At 50.0% G+C, this 21,942-nt stretch overlaps 8 protein-coding genes across 8 annotated transcripts; 7 read left to right on the top strand and 1 right to left on the bottom strand.

Moving 5' to 3' along the window:
* Positions 1-515: 515 nt before the first annotated feature.
* Positions 516-2,738, top strand: F9C07_2438 (putative PHD finger domain protein; the record flags this gene model as incomplete). Its single annotated transcript, XM_041290004.1, has 2 exons — positions 516-2,543; positions 2,598-2,738. 2 exons carry the CDS (start codon positions 516-518, stop codon positions 2,736-2,738), a joined length of 2,169 nt encoding a protein of 722 aa, XP_041143169.1.
* Positions 2,739-3,164: 426 nt separating this feature from the next.
* F9C07_2439 (putative NAD binding Rossmann fold oxidoreductase) lies at positions 3,165-4,681 on the bottom strand (the record flags this gene model as incomplete). The annotated part of the gene is made up of 5 exons (XM_041289993.1): positions 3,165-3,429; positions 3,498-3,588; positions 3,671-4,369; positions 4,425-4,587; positions 4,658-4,681. The coding sequence occupies 5 exons, from the start codon at positions 4,679-4,681 to the stop codon at positions 3,165-3,167; spliced, it is 1,242 nt and encodes a 413-aa protein (XP_041143168.1).
* A 938-nt stretch (positions 4,682-5,619) lies between these two features.
* F9C07_2440 (dihydrodipicolinate synthetase family protein) lies at positions 5,620-6,627 on the top strand (the record flags this gene model as incomplete). Its single annotated transcript, XM_041284865.1, has 1 exon — positions 5,620-6,627. One exon carries the CDS (start codon positions 5,620-5,622, stop codon positions 6,625-6,627), a length of 1,008 nt encoding a protein of 335 aa, XP_041143167.1.
* Positions 6,628-7,620: 993 nt separating this feature from the next.
* F9C07_2441 (oxidoreductase, zinc-binding protein) lies at positions 7,621-8,961 on the top strand (the record flags this gene model as incomplete). The annotated part of the gene is made up of 5 exons (XM_041290003.1): positions 7,621-7,695; positions 7,764-7,791; positions 7,847-7,906; positions 7,986-8,027; positions 8,084-8,961. 5 exons carry the CDS (start codon positions 7,621-7,623, stop codon positions 8,959-8,961), a joined length of 1,083 nt encoding a protein of 360 aa, XP_041143166.1.
* A 1,342-nt stretch (positions 8,962-10,303) lies between these two features.
* On the top strand, positions 10,304-13,327 carry F9C07_2277848 (WD40-repeat-containing domain protein). Its single transcript, XM_041290002.2, has 2 exons — positions 10,304-11,826; positions 11,875-13,327. The coding sequence occupies exons 1-2, from the start codon at positions 10,778-10,780 to the stop codon at positions 12,845-12,847; spliced, it is 2,022 nt and encodes a 673-aa protein (XP_041143165.1). The 5' UTR covers positions 10,304-10,777; the 3' UTR covers positions 12,848-13,327.
* Positions 13,328-13,392: 65 nt separating this feature from the next.
* Positions 13,393-14,768, top strand: F9C07_2443 (putative microtubule associated protein EB1). The gene is made up of 6 exons (XM_071510954.1): positions 13,393-13,544; positions 13,630-13,701; positions 13,860-13,894; positions 13,963-14,040; positions 14,107-14,585; positions 14,648-14,768. The coding sequence occupies exons 1-6, from the start codon at positions 13,531-13,533 to the stop codon at positions 14,702-14,704; spliced, it is 735 nt and encodes a 244-aa protein (XP_071363922.1). The 5' UTR covers positions 13,393-13,530; the 3' UTR covers positions 14,705-14,768.
* A 2,152-nt stretch (positions 14,769-16,920) lies between these two features.
* On the top strand, positions 16,921-19,634 carry F9C07_1286611 (uncharacterized protein). The gene is made up of 2 exons (XM_041284864.2): positions 16,921-17,014; positions 17,168-19,634. Exon 2 carries the CDS (start codon positions 17,658-17,660, stop codon positions 19,266-19,268), a length of 1,611 nt encoding a protein of 536 aa, XP_041143163.2. The 5' UTR covers positions 16,921-17,014; positions 17,168-17,657; the 3' UTR covers positions 19,269-19,634.
* Positions 19,635-20,000: 366 nt separating this feature from the next.
* Positions 20,001-21,746, top strand: F9C07_2445 (putative dehydrogenase; the record flags this gene model as incomplete). The annotated part of the gene is made up of 1 exon (XM_041284863.1): positions 20,001-21,746. One exon carries the CDS (start codon positions 20,001-20,003, stop codon positions 21,744-21,746), a length of 1,746 nt encoding a protein of 581 aa, XP_041143162.1.
* Between the last annotated feature and the right edge of the window lie 196 nt (positions 21,747-21,942).

Genomic DNA, 21,942 nt, shown 5'->3' with positions numbered 1-21,942 from the left:
CAGCTATAGTGAAGAGATGAATTCAATAGAATCATTCACCATTTACTGCCGCTACAGATACCTTGGAGACAGTGGAATACCGAGGGCTGTCATCAGTATTGATGAAAATATTGTTTCCATTTTCTTTCTTGAGACTCAAGAGTATAAAAGGATATCTCCGGTGATGGTCTGTATAGATCCATATCGGACTAGTCCGAAAGAGGAATGGATCACGTGTCGGAGTCAACCGAAGGTGCAGGCCAATAGCAGTGGAAGGGGAACTCTAATCAGACCTGCCACGGAACTACTACTTGCCCCCATCGTTCCCTTCATCACTTCACCTCCTTTCCATTCGCGGTGCTAGACTATAGAACCGGGCCCGGTCTGTCTGTTTCACGTGGACGGCCCATGCGTTTGGACTGAACTTCCCTCGATGGCCTCGCCGTCACACATGGTGCCGTCATAAACAATAACATTCCAGTCGCGCTCCACACCCTCTAACTGCAGCTTGTCCTTCCGCGCCTTCGCGACTATCCATGATGGCAGATTACGACGACGACGACGCTGGTGGAGTCATTCTGGACGGCCCCTTTGATCCTGACGCCCAAGCTACCGTCACCGACTTCATCGATTATACCGAATACCTCCCTGCTGATATCATCCGTTCCCTTACTCTCATCCGCGGCTTGGACGAGCGCTATCTGGAAGCCACTCAAGGCGTGCATGAGCTCACCAAGACTTATGGTCAGCTCCCCGAATTACCTCCAGATGGACGTCCGGATGCGCGCAATTTGCGCAAAGATATCTCCTCCCAGCTCGACCGCGCAATCAATGCCCGCGAGTCCGCTTACGCGGAGGCCTGTCGTTTATACGATGTTGTCGATCGCCATTTCAATCGCCTAGACTGTATCAAGCAGAAGCTTGAGGCACTTCCAAAACCACCGCCCGCCGAAACCACTGCGCCGCAGGCTGTGCCCGTCACCAAGCGTGGTCGACCAACAAAGAAAGGTGATGATGTGGTAGCTCCCACAACGCGCATCACACTTCGCTTGGATAGCCATGATCATACGAAACCTACATCAACTCTGAAATCGAGAACGCGACGGTCAGTCCTCTCAGCGGAGCACCTTGCTGGTCTGCACCCCGACTCGCCGATCGCCAGTACCGAGCATTCGGATGTGGAGGAGCCCAAAGCTATACCTTCAGAGTCGCCTGCTGAAGCCGCAGTCGCTCCAGGCCGGAAAGAGAAACAAGGCAGGCGATCGCGGACCTCACTGGGCACCCATACACATAGCGGTGTGGCAAATATCTCAACGAGTAATGCCCTGGCAATGCTCAAGCCTCCTCCTGAAGACGCAAAGCCAGGTAGCGAGGACATGCCGTGGTTGCGTCTGACAGAGTGGGAGATGACCAAGCTGCGTAAGAAGATGAAGAAAAACGCCGTGTGGCAGCCGAGTGAGGTGATGATACACCGCGAACTAGCCCTTCGAGGCCGGGGATGGGAGGCTTATAGAGCCGCGAAAGCGCAAGCTGAGGCGAATGGGTCCGAGTTCATCGACTGCGATGATATCATGAACAACTATATCCCGGGGAAATTGACCAAGCGGAGTGAAGCAACCAAAGATACGGAGGGCACATTTGAGACAAAGTTGAGCAATCGGGGTATGAAACTGAACGAGGCGAAGAAACTCAAGCGTGAAAATCAAGCGCGCGAACAAGCGGCTGCCGCTGCAGCGGAGGCAGAGTTGGCCGCCAAACGCCAGGGACAGGCCGCATCTCCTACTAAGGCCCCAGTACCCAGCATCGATCAGGCGCAGACTAGCAAACCAAGCAGAGCCGCGAAGAAGAGAAAACCCGACGAGAGTCCGGTGATGGATGCTACTACCGCCCCTTTGGCAGGTGCAGAAACACGAGCTGCGCTACGGAGTCCGTCGAAACGCCGTAAAACAAGCGACACACCGATGGAATCGAGTGTCAGTGTCCCAAGTGCTTCAACTACCACACCGTCAGCTAACGTACCTACGCCCGCTGCTGAAGTGACTGAAACGAAGCCTACACCTCCACCTGCCTCTCCTGTCGGATCTAAGCGCTCGGTTCCACCATCCGGAGCTGTGGTCGCTCCACCTGCCTTAGAGGGTACTACAAGAACGCCTCCCGTAACCCGACCCCCTTCCAGACGTCGCTCGGCTGCTGCGTCAGCCGAACCAGTTCCTTCTATCGGGCTCATCACGGCAGGAAGAGAGCTTCGGCGAAAGAGCGCTACCCCTGCACGCAAGACCCCAGTTCCAGATGTTACTCGAGCAGCTAGCTTGAGTGCGCCTCGCCGCAGGAAGCGGCCCGCTCCAGGCCCCGTATCATCTGGACAAGATGGCGGTGCAGCGGTGAGCTACGGCCGCCGTAAGGCTAAACCCGGAAAGAAACGGTTTCGCGAGCACGGACCCAAGGATGGCGACATCCGCATTGATGAAGATGGTGTACTAGAGGAGATCGACCCTAATGAGCCTCGCTACTGCCTTTGTGGAGACGTAAGCTTCGGCACGATGATCTGTTGTGAGAACACTGATGTACGTGACTTGCCCTATGACTCCCAAATACCCGAAACTAACTAATATTTGCAGTGCGACAGGGAATGGTTCCACCTGGACTGTGTCGGACTCTCCGAAGTTCCCAGTCGAACTGCTAAGTGGTACTGTCCGGAGTGTCGCGTGAAGTTCAACAAGGGGTCCGATGGGATTGTCAAGATCGGTCTTCGTCGGTAGTTTATTCCATTATCATGGTGTTTCTCTGGGAAGCTAGCACTCGATCTGCTATCTACTCCTGAGTTCATGAGACCACGACATCGCAGCGTTATTTGGGAATTTTGTGCCTTGTACTGATTAATATTGATTGATCCTTTCGCAGCATGGCGAAGTGGTGGACGGTGGAGTTTGGAGTTGGCTTTCTTCTTTCTAACGCACTAATTGAGGTTGGGTGTTTTCACTCATTGTGTTCTCATCTACGGATGCCAATTTGCATTTGTCCTGTTACACATGCGCTTCCCTGGGGTAATACTCTCTAACCTGCTACAATCCTTTGTTTTTCCTTCTGTTTCTACACACAGAATTTCCAGTGACATGGAAACCTAACCTTCATTAACTTTCATGGATACATGTATCACATACAAAATCATGGCTTAAGAAATCAGATCACTTCAACTCCCACTTGTCGCCCTCGGTCACGATCTCGACAGGCCGTCTCTCGTCCAGCGAGATCCGTCCCGCATGCAGAATAGCCGTGGTCGCAATTGTGTTCTTGAGTGTCGGGAGTGGTCTGGCATCGAGCTGATCCAGTGTTACCCGACCCTCATTGACTGCCGTGACGGCGTCAATGAACTTCTCGAAGCTAATGTAGCCGTAGCCAGTTTGGCCGCTGAAGTTGCCGTCCTCGTCAGGTGCATAGCGCATATAGAAGCTATGTCGACCATTTTTGTTAGCGATATGTTCCCCTCGAGGTTTCAGAAGAAAGTGTGGAGTACTCACGGGTTGAGCCAGATCAAGCCCTGCTCATCCTCAGTGACATCGTAGCCACGCTTGGCCTGGTTAATGCGGATCTCACCCTTTGAGCCCATATCTAGAGACTCAATTAGCACAATCCAGCTCGACCGCACAGTAAAGAGTAAGGGGGGGGGGGTACAAAAGGGTTAGAAACATACAATGGAAATACTGGTTCGAATGCACACCCGCCTTCTGCGGCGCCGTCCAAGAAGCAGTATAAACGCCCGTCGCAACACGCGAGGGATCGCTCTTTTTCCTCCACTCCACCAGCAGTGTAATCGTATCCTCCGTCTCATTTACACAGCCCAAATCCAGCGCCGTACCCTTCGACGCCGACGCCGTGACCTTCACCGGCGCATACTCGGGCACCATGCTCTCGTTGATATCGATATGGTGCGAGTTCAAATAGTATGAGATATCGCTGTCCTTGCCGGCCCAGGCCTTGAATGTCTCCAGCTGGCTCTTGGGCTGGCTCATGTAACTGTAGAAGTAGTTGAAGTCGCCCAGGTTGCGGGCCTTCGCGCGCGCGTCGGAGTACGCTGGGTCGAAGCGCTTGTGGTGCTCGATGAAGACGAAGACACCGTTCTTGCGGGCTTCTTCGAGGAGCGTGAGGTGGTCAGACAGGAGCTGGGTTGCGGGCTTGGTGATCAGGACGTGGATCTTGCGCTGTATGGCGTAGAGGGCGATGGGGAAGTGGGTTGGATCGGGGGTGAAGATTGTGATTGCTGAGCCGGGGTCGAGGGCATCGATAGCGGCCTTGTAGGCGTCTGGGTCGGTTTGGTCGTCTGCTGGGTAGGAAGTGAAGGAGACGTCGAGGCCGTTGTAGACGTCGGAGATATTCTTTTGGAGGTGGGAGCCTTTATGGGTCTTGTTAGAATACGACGTCTAGCATGTTTGTTTGGGGTAACTTACGGATTCCGGGGAATTTGCGTCCAGACACTCCTACCATGCTCAGGTTGCCGACTTTGCCTCGTCGGCGCAGGTCGAAGAGCGTCAGGCCTACTACGCCGACCTTTTTGTCGGATGTCGATGCTGTGCCGCCGACGTAGCCTGTGGTGTACTCGCCCGTACCCACCTGAGAATAACCATGGTCAGTCGTTCAGTTCTGTAGTATAGGCAATTATAGGCCAATGGATGCGACTTACCATCAATACACTAGGAGGAGCCATTTTGTACTTGCGATGTTCAATTGTGATCTGCTTTGGAGGAATTACAGTCTTCTAACCTCACGGATGGCGGGGTACAGAAGTGGAAGAGGAAGTGGAAATGAGAGAAAAGAGGGAGAAGAAATAGAATCCAGTGTCCTAGTCATTTTGACTGAGTATCCACGAGTTTTGAAATTCCCTCAGGCGACCAGATGACGGAAGAATCTCCATCCCACCAGATTGCCCGTTTGGGGAACGTCATTAGCCGATGCGGCACTTGATTTGTGCATTTATTATTATACGAGGACCTTGTCAATATGTTCTGTTCCTATGTTAAGATGGAAAACAAAAGTTAAAGGTATATTACCTCCCTCCATTAGTATTTTGCTTGCTTGGACCTAGGAACTAGGTTGAGGCTTTCTTGGGATTTATAATCGTTAACACAGTCTACCATATTCAGTGTCGGTTTCGCTGTGATACTACAACTGATAACATATTCGGTCTTTGATTCCCCGAACTGATTGTAAATTCCTATTGGGTGTAATTCCACGAGCAGACAGAGCAAATATCATTGGTGGATAAATATCTCGCCGGCCAAAAGGCCGAAGCTGGAGTGGATTCTGGAAGTGGATTAGGAAGGTGGGGAAGTGGGGGAGTGGGATGGGAAAATGATGCGGAATCATGTGCTGCATCGCGGGGTAAAAACAGGAGCGATTACCCGGCGCCTGGAGATGGCGTTGGTATATAGCTATCACCGGAGTACCGGACTCTCACATTTGGTCTTGGTTTTCTTCTGCTTCAATTGGTTCGCTGTGGTTTGAATTGGCAAGAAACGCAGACAACGAATCTATCAGGTAAGCATTCATTATTCATATAAACGCTCTATAGTTGCTATATACGACGGCACTATGTATACTATCACACCATTCAGTACTAATATCTGGTAGAAAAGAAGCATCAAGATGGCGTCCCGTACCCCCCTTCGCCCCGGAGTTTACGCTCCTACCATGACCTTTTTCAACCCTGACACTGAAGACCTCGACACCCCTACCATCCGTCGTCATGCTGTCCGTCTTGCCAAGGCCGGTCTGGTCGGTCTGGTCACCATGGGCTCCAACGGAGAAGCAGTTCATCTGACCCGTGAGGAGCGCAAGACCGTCATTCGCGAGACACGATCTGCACTCGTGGAGGCTGGCTTCTCCAACGTACCTGTCATCACCGGAGCCAGCGAGCAGAGCATTCGCGGCACAATTGATCTGTGCAAAGAATCCGCCGAAGCCGGTGCGGAGTATGCTCTCATTGTCCCTCCAAGCTACTACCGCTACGCTGTCGGCAACGACGAGACCCTGTATGAGTACTTTACCGCAGTGGCAGATGGTTCTCCTCTGCCATTGATTCTGTATAACTACCCCGGTGCTGTGTCTGGGATCGACATGGACTCGGACCTGATCATCCGCATCTCACAACACCCTAACATCGTGGGCACTAAGTTCACCTGCGCCAACACAGGCAAATTGACTCGTGTCGCTACCGCTCTCAATGCCATCACCCCTGAATCGCCTCTGACTCCTAAGCGCAAGAATGTCTCGACCAAGAAAGTCGAGAACCATCCTTATGTAGCCTTTGGTGGCATTGCAGACTTTTCTCTGCAGACCTTGGCCTCTGGTGGTTCCGCCATTCTGGCTGGTGGTGCCAATGTCCTTCCCCGTTTGTGTGTACAGATTTTCAACCTTTGGAGCGCTGGTCGCTTTACAGAGGCTATGGAAACTCAGCAGCTGCTGAGTGCTGCCGATTGGGTACTCACGAAGACTGCCATCCCAGGTACCAAGGGTGCCATTCAGTCGTATTATGGTTACGGTGGCTATCCTCGCCGGCCTTTGGGACGCCTGAGCGAGGCTAAGACGCAAGAGGTAGCTGATAACATCAAAGAAGCTATGGAGGTGGAGCGGTCGTTGCCTGATATTGCATAAATACCCTCTCCTGTACACACCTTTCTGCTATTTAAAAAACACTTTTGTCTATTAGAAGATCTGTTTAGTAAAATGCTCGACTGTGGTTAGTAAAACCTACATCGAACTATCCGTGTTAGAAATTTCTGTAGAAGTCTAGGGTTAGCTCGACACAGCAGTCCTGGAGATTACATTGCGCTTCGTCACGGTTCCTGAGTCGGGAGAGTAAGTACCGAACAGGCTTCGGACAGATTACCGGACCCTCTTCCTTGGGGCACTGAAGTGCCCCCACGCCATTTTTCATCGATTTGGCCTCTCACTGGTGGACAAACTTTAGCGGGCTTAGGTGACACCAGGATTGGATCTAATGGGTGCTCTTGGTGAGTTTGTCAGATGAACTCTATGATACTCATGAGGGGTAGGGGTAAAAAAAAAAAAAAGAAAAAAGACAGAGAGAGACCCCTCTGACAAGAAAAAAATTACTATACCATGCTCCATGCTCTCAAGGATAATTCACATCTTGTGTATAATTCAATATAGTGTATAGTATCTTGCAGCCGCAATCTGAGAGATCAATATCCATAGACATCGAAATGCTTGGAGCGAACTTTATAGCGCGGGGTCGCTCGAGCGTAGACAAAGCTGTATAGGACCTCTTGCTTCAACCCCGCAAGTATCAGTTGTACGATAGTCGTATGTTAGGCGCTTAAACTGTTGTAGGGAATGAGATCGAAATTGGGAATGCAGTCAGATTCATGGAGTCACCAAGTGCCCAGTCCTTCCAACTGCTCGGAGGAGAGAATACCCACCGTGACTGCAAACACGCGGCCGTAATTGCATGGCTCCGCAGCCCTGTTAGTTTGTTGGCGTGGCGATCAAATTATAAAGGTCGGCTTCGCCCTGGTGGGAGTCGCTTTTCCTTTTCTTCTTCCCTTCATTATTCCTACTCCGACCACCCCAGCCCTTACATCGCCAGTTCTTTTCTTCAAACCATTACCTCTATTATTCATCAACATGCCTTATCCCGAGGAAGCTGAGGGTTTCCAGGTCGACAGCCCTGATACCTATACCAACTTCAACAGACGATTCGTACGTTCCAGACTCTTCCTTCCCCTCGGCTTTTGTCGCTCGAAGACTAATGATCCCGTCGCGTGCAGTTCAAGTTGAAGCCCTTTGGTGACTATGGTATGTTGGGGGCATTCCTGACGTACTTAACATGATATCACTGATATAATCATAGACGTTGATATCAAGATCGAGGCTTGTGGTGTCTGCGGAAGTGATCTGCACACTATCAGCGGTATGTTTCCCGTCAACACACACTGCAGTCTTCCCTCCGACGAATCTTGCAGTAACTGACAAGGTATGATATATATTAGGTGGATGGGGAGATCAGAAATTCCCTCTTTGCGTGGGTCATGGTAAGTGCTACCCTTCTCAGTATCGTGAAGCATATTAACGAGATTTCCTCCGGTAGAAATCATCGGCAGAGCAATTCGCGTCGGACCCAAGGTCACATTGATCCAAGAAGGCCAGCGCGTCGGTGTTGGCGCCCAGTCATACTCCTGCGGTGAGTGCAAGCAATGCAAGAACGACAACGAGACCTACTGCCCCGTCCTCATGATGGATACCTACGGCTCTGAGTGGCCTGAGACTGGCATCGTTAGCCAAGGTGGATACTCGTCGCATGTGCGCACTCACGAACACTGGGTATTTCCCATCCCCGAACAACTCGAAACCAACCTTGTCGCCCCCATGCTATGTGCCGGCCTGACCGCATATTCACCGCTGGTGCGTAACGGCGCCGGGCCTGGCAAGAAAGTGGGAATTGTGGGACTGGGTGGAATCGGTCACTTTGGCATCATGTTTGCCAAAGCCCTTGGAGCAGAGACTTGGGCTATTTCCCGGTCTCGCGCCAAGGAGGCCGATGCACGAAAGTTGGGAGCGGATGGATACATTGCTACGGCGGAGGAAGGTTGGGAGAAGGATCACTTGTGCTCGTTTGATCTGATCATCAACTGCGCTAGCTCTTCTCAGGGCTTTGACCTGGCTAAGTATTTGTCTCTCATGGACGTCCATGGTCGCTGGATTAGCGTCGGACTTCCCGAGGAAGATGGTCAGGTCATCAAGGCACAGAACCTGATCGCGAACGGAGTCTTGATTGGGGCTAGCCACTTGGGTAGCCGGCGGGAAATGTTGGATATGCTCAAGTTAGCAGCAGACAAAGGTCTACGGGGATGGGTCGAGGAGCTGCAGATTGGCGAGGAGGGACTCAAGGAAGCCATGGTCCGAATGAAGAAGGGAGATGTTCATTATCGTTTTACGATGACCGGGTACGACAAAGTGTTTGCTTGAGCCGAGGTGGAGGTTGTAAAGTATGATAATAAGGTTACTAGAGAAGAATACCAAAATTGATGACTTTTATTTAAAGGCGAAAATGGAAAAGAAGCAGGGAAAAACAGTCGTCTGTGTATAACTTGGAGGTGGGGGTAGAAGTAATTATTATCATTCCTCAAGGTCCTTACTAGTACTTCAACGGTCCTCAGCCATGCCTTCTCTTTCGGCCCTTTCTTACGTGTGGAGGAAAATTATATTTATGTTATCTCTTCTTTTTAAGTTTATTTATTTATTTATTTTCTGTATTTTCCGCAATGATCCTTACCAAATATTGCAAGAAGATGTACTTAAATCTACTCAATCAAGTCAACACGCAAAGATATATACATCCCTCCCTATGTATTTGCACCTGAAACTGAATTATAACTAAAATATACATGTGAGCCCGTATTAAAGGGGAAGGAGAATTATTCGAGATTAAGGTTGACTACTCTTTCACGCCTGAATTCTCGGGGACGACGAAAAATTCCGATGATCGGTTGACACTGACAGCACACACACGGACAAAGCGCAGGTGCCCAAGACCGACACGGGTGGATCATCGTGAGATTTGCAAAACCCCACGGGGGCGGGAGGCAGATTTCTTGCACCGGCCTAGATTCGTGATGGAGCCGATCTTTAATATCCTTATATACAGACTATCCAGCGTGGAATGTTTCAATGCAATCAATCCGAGACAGGACATTGTTCTGTTTCTGTTATCAATTGACTTGACACATTGCTTACTTACTAAGTACAATTATGAATGTATTCAGCATAATGAATGCATTTGTTCCCAAGCAGGGTCAGTTGGGCTGACTTGTCGGAATGAGTTGGTGCCCCGAAATAGTAACTCTTTATTATTTTCCCTTTTTTGGTTGTATAAGCAAGGCATTGCTATTTAACTTTGACTTTGACTTTGACCTATTGGTAGGGTTAAAAATATATAAAAATTTATTTATATAAAAAGAGCGAAAGAAAATAAGAAGAAAATAAAAATGGAGAGGTTTTCTTTCTTGCAAAAAAGAAACTTTTCTCTTGAATCTTTATTTTTTATTTTCCCCATTAAAAATCCTCCGCCACCAGCGTGGGAATCCAGGGGCAGAGGCAGTTCCAAAGGCTTTGTGTGGTACATTGACATTGATTAACTTTTCCTCTTCTCTTCTTTGGATGAATTAAATCTGGTTCGCCTCCAATGACGCCCAATCAATTTGCCCTCTGGTGGGAAATGCGCGACCACTCACCGGAGCCCATCGGACTGGGGGGCAAATTCTTTTCTTTTGGGGGCGTCTCACCGCCCTGCTGATAAGTAGCTTTTCTCCCTTTTTCTCCCTCTCCTGGTGTTTCTTTTTTTCCATCTTGTCAGCTTTCCCTTTCTTTCTTTTCTTTTTTCCTCTTTGTGTTCGGATTCCTTAGATTGATTTGTATTAGATTCGCACCCCTTTTGTCCTGTCCTCTTTTTGTGGTAGACGTCCTTTCCCTCATTCTTTGTTTGTTCTGGGTGGTCGGTGTTTCTTATCAGGAGTTACTTGTTTAAGCGGACCTTATATTTTTTTTTTGTTTCCCTTGCCTACATCATTCAAACCTCCCCATAATTTGTCTGTTACGGGTTCCCGCTCGAGAACAGACGGACACTTCGCTGCACACTCCATCGACGCTCTCACATTTGTCCCTTGCTGTTCCCTGGAATTGTGTCTCAGGGTAGGTGAAAGGGGCCCTCTTGTGTCAGTATATAGTCGATCTGCGGCAACTCCGATTATCCTGCATTATCTCTCTATATTTGATTCGCGACACCATGTCACCACGTGAGGCTGCAACACTTCCCTCCCGACGACGTCCTTCCCTCTCCTTCAGACCTCGACCTCGCACAGCTACCTCGTCGACTCATCAGACTACCCGTTTAGAAAACGACGTATGGGGTGGAGGGTCCGCTGTCGATGCAGCCGATGATGAGGGGCAGGTGTTGGAGGAAATGAATCATTTCCCTGAACCAGTTCCCAGGCGCCGAGAAGCGAGAAGCTTCTCCAGTCTACGCCATCCTGTTGATGGCTTGCGCGCTTTAGGCCGCCGCTTATCGGTCACGATCCGGAATAAGTCTTCCAGGCACTCGGCTCATCATCATCAAGATGACCTGGGCGACTTGAACCATGAGCCGGAATTCACCCCTAGAAATAGGCATTCATGGTGCAAGGGTACCAATATCGACCGCCGATTTTCGCATCACAGCGTATCGGGGCTGCACGGCTTTTATGCACCAACTGCGCCTGTCCGTGCTCCGATTCCAGGCAATGGCTCGGAGCCCCCCATTCTTCCAGACGATATCTATGCAGGCGCGGCCGCTCGGGCGGCCGCTGTAGTCCAGAACGAACTGTTCAGGATTGAGAGGGATGGTGCAAAGTACTCCGACATGGGACTGACGAGAGATTCGGAGAGCGGCATTGGTATCGATCTGCGTGACCGCTCCGAACTCTCTGACACGGATCTGGCCTTTTTGCGCCTCGATCCGGTAACCCATCTACCACCAGAGGTCATGTCACATATTTTTACTTATCTCGACCCCCAGTCACTTATGCAATGTGAATCGGTCTCTCACGCTTGGAGTGAGCAGGCCTCCTCCCGGCATATTTGGAGACATGTGTTCCGTCACACCTATGGACATAGTCGCCCTGTCGGCGCCTCGAAGAAAAAGCGATCTGCCGGTTTAGGAAAATCTCTCCCAGACCAAGACTGGAAGAGAATGTTTCTTGTCCGCCGCGCCCTGGAGCAGCGGTGGAAGGAAGGCAAGGCTGCTGCTATTTATCTCCACGGACACAAAGACAGCGTGTATTGTGCACAATTTGATGAGTATGTCATTCTGCAAGTAAATCATTGTCATCAACTAACCGCCTACAGGGACAAAATCATTACGGGATCTCGTGATCGAACCATCAGAGTGTGGGATGCTCATTATCCTTGGCCATGCCGCAAGATTATTGGACCTCCTCCAGGAGATATTGCCGGTATTGGGCCTGTCAATAACATGTCCCAGCAGTCATCTGGGAAGCCACCCTTTCTTACAATCTGCCCCCCGCCGACGCTCTCCGCTGGGATTACCACCCCGGTTGAACAAGCTTCAGAATACCATAGTGCATCCATCCTCTGCCTTCAATTCGATGACGAGATCATGGTCACGGGGTCATCTGACTATACCTGCATTGTTTGGGATATTCAGAATGACTATCAGCCTATTCGCCGCCTGGAAGGCCACCGGGCAGGTGTGCTAGATGTGTGCTTTGATGATCGTTATATTGTTTCTTGTTCGAAGGATACTACCATCTGTGTTTGGGATCGGCAGACTGGAGCTCTCCGTCAAAGGCTTGTCGGCCACCGGGGCCCTGTCAACGCAGTTCAGCTACGTGGCGATTTAATTGTCTCTGCGAGCGGAGACGGCGTCGCCAAACTGTGGAACATCACGTCTGGCCACTGTGTCAAAGAATTTCACAGTAAAGATCGCGGACTAGCATGCGTTGAGTTTAGTGAAGATGCCAGGACTATCCTCACCGGTGGTAACGATCAAGTTATATATCAGTTTGATGCAAACACTGGTGATATGGTCAATGAGCTGAAAGGCCACGAAGGGCTAGTCCGGTCTCTGCACCTGGACAGTGCGGGACAGCGGATCGTCAGCGGAAGTTACGATATGAGCGTTAAGGTCTTTGACGCGCAGACTGGGGAGTTGTCAATTGACCTACCCGGCTGGACCACCAGCTGGATGTTGAGTGTGAAGTCGGACTATCGACGCATCCTGGCCACAAGCCAGGATTCTCGAGCTGTCATCATGGACTTTGGCTATGGACTAGATGGCATTGAATTGTTAGAGGAATAGACGGACAGCCCTAGACATATAGTTGCTTTTTATCTGCTCCATCACAGGAAAAGTTCGGGTTTCAGGGAGTTTATACGGGTACTCATTCAGGGTCTTCTGCTCCTGTGGCAACTTGCTTTGTACTGTTTGCGCTTTTTTTTGCGCCTTTTTGGATATTATTTATTTGGGATACACATTGGCTAGCGATAGAGCGTTGATACTTTAAAAGATTTTTGCTTTGCTTTCTCACGTCGATCTTCCTGAGTGAAAACATTCGCAATAGTAATACTTAATGCCTTGGGATGGTAGACATCGCACTGTGATATAGGACATACTTATCGGCTTACAATAGTGATCTCTAGGTATGCCGTCAATCAACAGCTGCCTACTTGGGCAGGTATCCTTCAAATAGTTGCCTGAGGAATCGATACTTTTCTACGGAAAGGAGCAAGGGGCATTGTGATTGGTCAGGATCCCCCTTAGCGTCATGGCGGTCCCGTGGGTTTTGTCGACAGCAACAAAACAATCCTCTCAACGTTTACTTGACCTCAATTTTCTAACCAAGAATAAACTCTCACTTGCCTGCGGAAACGCCCATTTATACGACTTCTTCGCTCCATCTCACGCTCCCCTAATTCATTGTATTCCCAGGAGCTCCTCCCACTATTCCAACCGAACTCAAAACCTGGACCGTATACCCCACCATGGGCGAATCTAGGTTCGTTGAACCCCCTTTCAAAACATTCTGTGAAAGAAGCCCCTTATGCGTGGAAGCCAGCGACTAATCCTTGTGAAACGCATAGACAAGAGCTTCTGGCATGGCTCAACAACCTGTTGCAGCTAAACCTTACGAAGGTTGAGCAGTGCGGAACGGGGTACGTTCAACTCGCTTTCACGCTATTGATAATTCTGCTTCCCTATCCAGGCGACGAACTTGACTTCCTTGCAAAATACGGAACCAAAATGGCGTGGAATATGGCTTAGCATCTTGTTCAAATACAACTAGAACAAGCTGATGTGTGACCTTGTGTAGTGCGGCTCTCTGTCAAGTCTTCGACTCGATCTTTAGTGAGTGTGCCATCTTACCCCTAATAACTCTTTTGTATAGGACTAACAGTTTCTTCCCTGCTTACTAGTGGATGTCCCCATGTCCCGTGTGAAATTCAACGTCAATGCCGAGTATGGCTACCTTCAAAATTTCAAGGTCCTTCAAAGTACGTTCCTGGGTGGATTCGTCTGAATGGGGAAAGATCCTCCCTGTTAACGCTGCCTTTCAACAGACGTGTTTGCTCGCCACCAGGTAGACAAGCCAATTCCCGTGCAACAACTTACCAAATGCCGCATGCAGGACAACCTTGAATTCCTGCAGTGGACGAAGAAATATTGGGACCAGCACTTCCCTGGTGGTGACTACGATGCTGTTGCTCGTCGGAAGGCTTCGGGTGCTCCTCCTGCTGCTGCTGGTTCTCGCGCAGGCGCAGCCTCAGCTGGAGCCACACGGCGGGGAGCTACGCCTACCGGTGCCGTAGCTCGTCCACGAGTCGCGGCAGCAAGCGGGCCTAACGTGTCTGCATTGCAGCAAGAGATTGCGACTCAGAAGGAAGCTATTGGCGGGTTGGAGAAGGAGCGGGATTTCTATTTTGCTAAGCTCCGAGACATTGAGCTGTTGCTGCAAAGTGCCATCGAGGCAGACCCCGAGTTGGAGAAGGATGACGATTCGTTGGTGAAGCACATTCAAGGCATTCTGTACTCGACAGAGGTATGAAGGACTTCCGCACCCGTTCAAATGAATACGGACCGGGAGGGCTAACTATCGGACAGGAAGGATTTGAGATCCCAGCTGAAGAGGGCGCTGCGGATGAACTGGAGACATTCTAAATTCCGGTTGCGAAACGTTTGTCCCATTTTTAATACCCCCTCATAGTATGGCTAGCGTTGCGTGGGTGGTTTTGACCCCTCTTGTTTTGATTGGATTTCCTGTTGCTCTCCTGAGTTGGATCCTCGCCAAGTTGTCGGGGAGAGAGAGAGAGCTTGGCAGCTGGCACGAACTGGAGAGCGAGAAAACCATGAGCTGTGTCTCGTGGACAGTTATGATAGGACATTTGAATTTCCGTCAGACCCCGGACGAGAGTCCAATATAGAATTCTTCTCTACTTCTATAGCTCTGCCTCCTCCTGTGGTAGCCTACCGTTCGGTCCAAGTGCTAGGGCACACTGAATGAGCTAATCAATCTACGGTTTGCCTGGGGCTCCTGCATTCTTCGAAATTTCCATTCCGGAGATGGCATTCCAAGACGGGAGATGGACACGCCACGGCGGTATGTAAAAATAGCAGTGTGGATCGGAGACGGAATTGGTTACGTTTACGAAGATAAATTCGACATCGTATAGAAGAATGTTAATAATTCACGGATTCCCCGGGTCGCACCGCAGGCTTAGAGTGTGTAACTATGGGATCACACAATTTGAAAAAGTGAACTATAATCTCACCCAGGAACTCTGTACCTTGCAGCATGATAGATGTGATGAACTGGGGGCGGAGACCAAACACTAGTAAATCTGGCCCCTTACTCCCAGGAGATATTATTACATGCATATCAGGTTGTACGGACTCTGCCACGGTATTTTATTCTTGATCGTTAATGTTCGTCGTTGAGTACTATAATGATCAATTTGAACTCGACATGCCATTTTGAAGTACTATGGAATCATGCACCATCATCCTGGGTTTAGACTGAAAAGAGGCTAGCGGGACCAATTGAGGTGACACATTCCAAGCCGCGTGGGGCGTACCGATGCAATATTGGCTAGAACATTCTGGTCGTTCATTTGGTATCGGTTGTATCATTACGGGCGTGGTAGTACTAGGTATCTTACCCGAAAGACAGGCACAGCACCACCTACTTTAGTTACTCAAGAATGGGTAGTTTGTGTACCTAGTAGGGTGTGCTTTGTACTTAAAAGCCGATCCATCAAATTGTGTAGCAAGGGTATTCACTGCTAACCCCTCTTTCGCCTTGTACCCAGGCCCCTTCTCAGGGCCTTCAATGCGCTTGATCGGTGGTGGATAAGGAGATGAGCCGTTGATCTTCGGGAACCTTCAGATTTTAATGAGAGGGTGACAGACGGTATTATATATTAAACCAAAGCTAGTAACCCACTAAAGTAAGGCTAGTTAAAATGAAGGTGAGACTTTCCCATCAGTGTTTCATTAAACTTAGGCTTGGCTTTTCCGCTTCAAGCCAATGAGATTCACTGAGGGTAAAAATGGCATCGCTTGATCCCCGAAATGGAAAGGCCGTCATTTCGGGTACGCAATGCATACGCATCAAGTCGGTATTGTGTTTGGAGTACCGGAACACCTGTACAGTACCAAATCGATTTTAGGTACTGCAGGATACCGATATCCACGGCAATCTCCAGGTTGGCTCATCCCTTCGACATACAGCAAATTCATAAGGATCATCTTTCAGAAGTTGATATCCCTATTCCAAACAAGCGAGGTAACTGATATTATCGGGAGTTGAAGTGAAGGTTATATGCGAGAAAGGTCAGTGCGGATGTAATTCCCGTATTGTAACGACTAACTAGTGGATGCTGCAAGTCTAAGACCTGACCTCAGCCAAACCTGTTGTTGTTATTCTTAGGTCTGGCCTGATCGATTCTCTGCCGCTCTGCTCTCTCATTGACATCGTCTTTTCTTTTCTCTCCCCTCACCTTCCTTCTCCTCCTTCGCCTTCTCCCGCCCTTCTCGCCCCTCCTTTCACTATCTCCCCTTCTTTTCCCTTGATCCTTTGGCGGTAGAGGACGGAATCTTTCCTCGGGGGCAGTCTACAACCATTGAATCGGATGGTGGAAATACCGGACCGCGCGAGGTGACATACTACCACGGAACGGCTTGGAACAAGCGAGAGACAAGGCTGGGTCCGGTGTCAACGTGGATCCCGCAACCAGAGAAAAAGCGAAACGGAAATAATTTTGGCGATCAGATTCTCGAGGTACCCATTGTTGATGAGTCTCTTGTCCGTCCATTTTCCCGTCAAAACTTCCAGTTCGATTCTTTCGGCAATTATGGATTAGAGCTGGAGGAGCTCTCAAGAACCGGAGGAAACACCCAACATCCGGACCAAAAACAAAAAAAGTTGCACCTGCTTTTCGCTTTTCGTTTCTCTTCGTTCTTTCCTTACAGGTATGTACGAGCTCAGATGTCAAATGGACTCGGCATCATCCTGAGACCTGCGGATACTCTCTCGTTATTTGCTCTTCTCCTTTAACGCAATCGAGTCCATATTTTTAGCGATCTTGGTGGCTAAGTGCTTATATGATTGACTCTTCTTGACAGGTTTACATGCATTTCGAAATTGTTTCCATATCATTACGCTTGAAATTGTTAGCTCTTCGGTGCAGCTGACGTCCGCTCCTTGGTTCATACGAATTTAGACCTCTGCTATTTGCGGAGGTTATACGCTTGGGCAAGCCTGAGCCATCATTGTAACCGCTAGTCGCTCTTTCGATAACCCCGACATTATCATTCTGCAGCCAACGCGGCCTTCACTCATTCGGATCTCCGTATTTCAATTCTTTGCGCTCTTTTCAAAACTCGGTTCTTTCGCAGATATTCTTAGCGTCGTACTGGCAGGCACCGGATACTACATCCTTCCTTGCATTTTCTTCCGACTCTGGGCTCTAAAGCTCGTGCGCTCGGTTTTGCGCATCGACGGTGTCTCGAGTCGGTTTACATCACGCCACACATCTTGATATTCAGTATCCAATAGCTTCCTGGGTGGTTTGGTTGGGACACTTTTTCAGCTCAGAGCAGAGGCCGAACCAGGATGGCCCATCATGGCAATAGGCACACTCGGTATAGCAGATTGATGAAGAGAACTAATAGATCAACAGCTGTTGCCGATGTTACGGGGCGTACGAACGACGGGCAGTCCTCAATCCATGGCAAAGTTGTGAATGACCCGAATGACAGGATGAAGCGGCAAGCGCAGGACGGGTCGCAGCCCCAAACGGACGGCGCAATATCCCAGGAAGACCAGGTTTCAGTGCAAGTCACGATAGCTGCTACCGATAATCCTCAGACGACACCTGATGCTACAGCAGTAACGGCCTCACCAACAACTGAGCCTACAGCACCAGATGTCACCACTGCTCAAAGCTCACCGGCTGTTCCGACTGCCTCTTCCGAAGAAAACCTGACTGCTTCTTCTGCTTCACCTACCGCAACAGCTGATACTTCGTCTGAGACGACTAGTCATGATTTCTCGACTTCGCCTACTTCTCTTCCTGTAATATCTTCTGCTTCCGATACCTTCGCTTCCCAAATACCTCTCTCGCCTGTGAGCTCTAGTGAGATGCCTCAGTCATCTTCCAGCACTATAGTCTCCACCACAACGAGTTCTTCATCCTCCAGTTCTAGCCAAACTTCGTCAACGTCTAGTTCTAGCTCAGGCTCATCTTCCAGCACAACCACGAAATCCTCAACTTCTACATACTCTACAACCTCTACCACGTCTGAGCTTACTACAACTTCATTGCCCTCCGGCACCGGAGGCGGCGCCTCATATGGATGGGATGGAGGATCGGGACCGACAGCTACCGAACAGACACCTTTGACTACTGGACCGACTACTTCAGCGACAAGCCCCCCTTCCCAGGGCTCTGGTGCTCTCGACAGCCAAACTAAAGGCAAAATTGCTGGTGGTGTAGTTGGTGGTGTGGCCGGTGCTATGGTTTTGGTGGTCCTAGTTTTCTTACTTCTCCGGAGACGGAGAGCATACCAAAATCGTGCCCCTGAAGTCCTTCCACCCGGTGATATGACTGGCACTGCTGTGGGTGAAGGATGTGTAACAAGGTCAGCTGATGTGGTTTCGCGGCGGTCTAGCAATGATCCTTTATTCACGGCCTCATACTTTGCGCCAGCGTTCATGAAACGTTGGAGACAATCGCGCCTCTCTACTCATACAGAAAGCACCTTAGATTCTAGCACCAGCGAGCGTGGATTCCAGAAGATTTCCGGTCGGAAGATTCCCTCTGTACTACGGTCAGGAGGAGATGGATATGGGGGCGGTTTCTCGGAAGGATCGCCGACTATGTCGGAGCCAAGTGTGAGCTTCCCGCCAGGTTCACCGGTCCTTCCACGCTCACCTACCTCTCAACCGCCTCCGTCAACCCCATATGGCATGCCGCTGGACGTGAGTTATACAAGGGAAGCCGAGGAAACAAATCCCATTGTGATTTTCCGGCCCTCCCCGGCTAGGACACCTATCCCTGGCTCCGCAGATGCTAGTTTATCTAACGAACCATCTGTATCGCGCATCGTGCCTCTGGCGCAGGGAGCATTGTCTCCTACTATACCTAAGCGACCGGATGTGTTGGGTCGAAGTCATCCAAGCTTTGATGGTAGCCGCGGTAGCCGATTTACCGAGAGTATATGATCCTGTTCGTTGTTGTCTTTCCTTTAGCCTTTGCAAGCGCCCCTTCGTTGTCCGATGTCTGGATATATATCATACGAGCGTTGCTCTGTACATACGCTGAGAGCTTGCACTTTCTTTCTTTCCCTTCAGGACGTGTCACCATCGCAACGGGAATGGTCCTTGGGCTTCTAGGCTGGCATGTTCCTGATCCTGTTGTACTCTTACTCTCTATTTCTTATATGGATACCCCGAATTGAGTTCACTGTTCCTTGTCAAACCCCTGCACATTTCTGTCAAAACTATCTTTCTTTCTCGTATGTTAATAATTTATGTGGAGTTATATTTTGGGGAAATCTTGTGCGGGTAATGGTCATGGAACGTTTAATGGCAAATGGATGTTTTTCCTGATCCGGATTTAGTAATTTGTATTTAGATCTAAGGTACACGACGTTATCGATAAGGCCATTTCTAATTCTTGGGATTCCGGAACGGAGTTTCTTTCTTTCTGCGAAGTGATAAGTATGATTCAAGACGCTAAAGAAAAGCCTCTGGCCAATTAGGTCTCGGTTATTCATGCGTGACCTGAGATGGCAGGGTTGCGATGAGAGGTTCCATGGAGTATAAAGTATCCATCGACTTGATACAATCGACATGCCCCCTTCCCCTCATCCTTCTCATATTTCCTTCTCTTTCTTCATAATCACCTCCAGAAATTAGTCTCTAATCATATTTATCTGGCTAATAATCATCATCATGGGCGATCCTAATCCCCCGACTTCTCACGATCTTTCCTTATCTTCCCCTTCCCCACCTCACGCTCATTCCGCCAAATCACTTCGTTTCCTTGTCATCGGCGCTGGTTCGCGAGGCAATGCTTACGCCCGGGCCGTCACAAATGCCACCTCAGGCATGATTCACGCGATTGCTGAGCCACATCCCTTCAAACGACAGGAATTTGGCCGCAATTATATCTGGGGCGACAGCGGTACACCAAAGGACGGTCAGGAGTTCAAAGACTGGCGAGATTGGCTGCGATGGGAAGTCAAACGGCGAGCACAGAGTAGTACTACTGTGACTAATGGGACGAATTGTGCGACCCTTGGAGTAGACGGCGTGTTCATCTGCACACTGGACGAAACCCACGTTGAGATTCTACAAGCCATCGCCCCGTTACAGCTTCACATTTTGTGCGAGAAGCCGCTCGCCCTCTCACTATCCGACTGCTTGACCGTCTACCGCGCCCTACTACCAAAGGAAGAAGGGGGCTTATCACCCTCCTCTTCCCCATCAACCATCTTTTCAATAGGCCACGTCCTCCGATACAGTCCGCACAACATCCTCCTCCGAAAGCTCCTCCTCGAGGACCGTACCATCGGCGACATCGTCTCAATGGAACACTGCGAACCGGTTGGATGGTGGCACTTCGCACACAGCTACGTCCGCGGGAACTGGCGACGAGCAACGCCCGAAGGCGACGGCTCCCTGCTCACCAAATCCTGTCACGACCTCGACTTCATCCTCTGGCTTCTTTGTTCCCCGCCACCACTCCCCGCAGACGCCAACCTCTCTGCACAACAGCAGCAGGAGTACTTCAAGCGCCAACAACCGCATCTCCCGCGCACCATCTCCTCCTCTGGCTCCCTGACCCAGTTTCGCAAATCCAGAAAACCCCGCGCCGCCACTACGGCAACAAACTGCCTCTCTTGTCCCGCGGAGAGGCAATGTAACTATAGCGCCATCAAGATCTACCGCGACATGCACGTCGTAAGAGCCGACTACGAATGGCCTGTCAACATCGTCTGTCCAGATATCGAGGATGTAGTCCGGAGCACCTCCTCTCTGTCCGAGGAAGAACAGATCAGAGCAGCAGAGGCCCACCTCCTCCGTCGTCTGGAAGAAGATTACTCTCCCGAAACAGAAGATAAGGATATCGCCGCGAGACCCTGGTACGGTCGGTGCGTTTACGAATCCGATAACAATGTTTGCGACGACCAGGTCGTCACTCTTACCTGGGATGATGAACCCCTTGACTTCAACACAACTATCAATGACTATTATCCACGAACTTCTAAAACAGCCATATTCCATATGATCGCACCAACAGAGAAACAGTGTGAACGGCGAGGTCGTGTTTACGGTACCCAGGGTGAAATCACTTACGATTCGCGGAATATTGATATTTACAGCTTCGCGACCCGGTCAACCCGGTCTATTGAGGTGCCGCGGCAGCCGCCCGAAGAGAAGGAGTCTCATGGTGGAGGCGACTACGGTCTGGCGAGGAGCTTTGTCCGTGCCGTGGATGCCGTGATTAATCAGGGGTGGGAGGTTGAGCGTGCGCAGAGGTGCTTCGTGGGCTGTACGCTGGAGGAAGCGGTGAGGAGTCATGCGGTTGTGTTCGCGGCGGAAGAGGCGAGGAGGGAGGAGAAGGTGGTTCGGTGGAAGGATTGGTGGGAGGGGAAGCTTCGAGATTCGCTGAGGACGAGGTCGGCTTGTGATTAAGTTGTTGGTTCTGGTCGTTGTCATGACGGCAGTGGTATTTTGAGGAAGGTTAATGATACGATATGACGTTATGGCGCACTGTGATGAACCGGTTATGGACTGGAATGAGTTATGATTATACTGCTATGCGATTAACTATCTTAGAATGAAACCTGTCCATGGATGGTTTTTGCTCCCATCATATAACTCTGCGCCT

The sequence above is a fragment of the Aspergillus flavus genome, chromosome 2 (assembly GCF_009017415.1).
Source record: "Aspergillus flavus chromosome 2, complete sequence".
Taxonomy (NCBI): domain Eukaryota; kingdom Fungi; phylum Ascomycota; class Eurotiomycetes; order Eurotiales; family Aspergillaceae; genus Aspergillus; species Aspergillus flavus.
Note: the sequence above shows the minus strand (reverse complement) of the source record. Positions and strands in the feature narration are given on the sequence as shown.

Bases quoted from the DNA above. Each gene is read 5' to 3' on its own strand.
- F9C07_2277848 (XM_041290002.2), top strand. From the start codon at position 10,778: ATGTCACCACGTGAGGCTGCAACACTTCCCTCCCGACGACGTCCTTCC. The intron at 11,827-11,874 runs GTATGTCATTCT...AACCGCCTACAG, and splicing joins TATTGTGCACAATTTGATGA to GGACAAAATCATTACGGGAT.
- F9C07_2443 (XM_071510954.1), top strand. The intron at 13,702-13,859 runs GTACGTTCAACT...GACCTTGTGTAG, and splicing joins GTTGAGCAGTGCGGAACGGG to TGCGGCTCTCTGTCAAGTCT. The intron at 13,895-13,962 runs GTGAGTGTGCCA...CCTGCTTACTAG, and splicing joins AGTCTTCGACTCGATCTTTA to TGGATGTCCCCATGTCCCGT.
- F9C07_1286611 (XM_041284864.2), top strand. From the start codon at position 17,658: ATGGCCCATCATGGCAATAGGCACACTCGGTATAGCAGATTGATGAAG.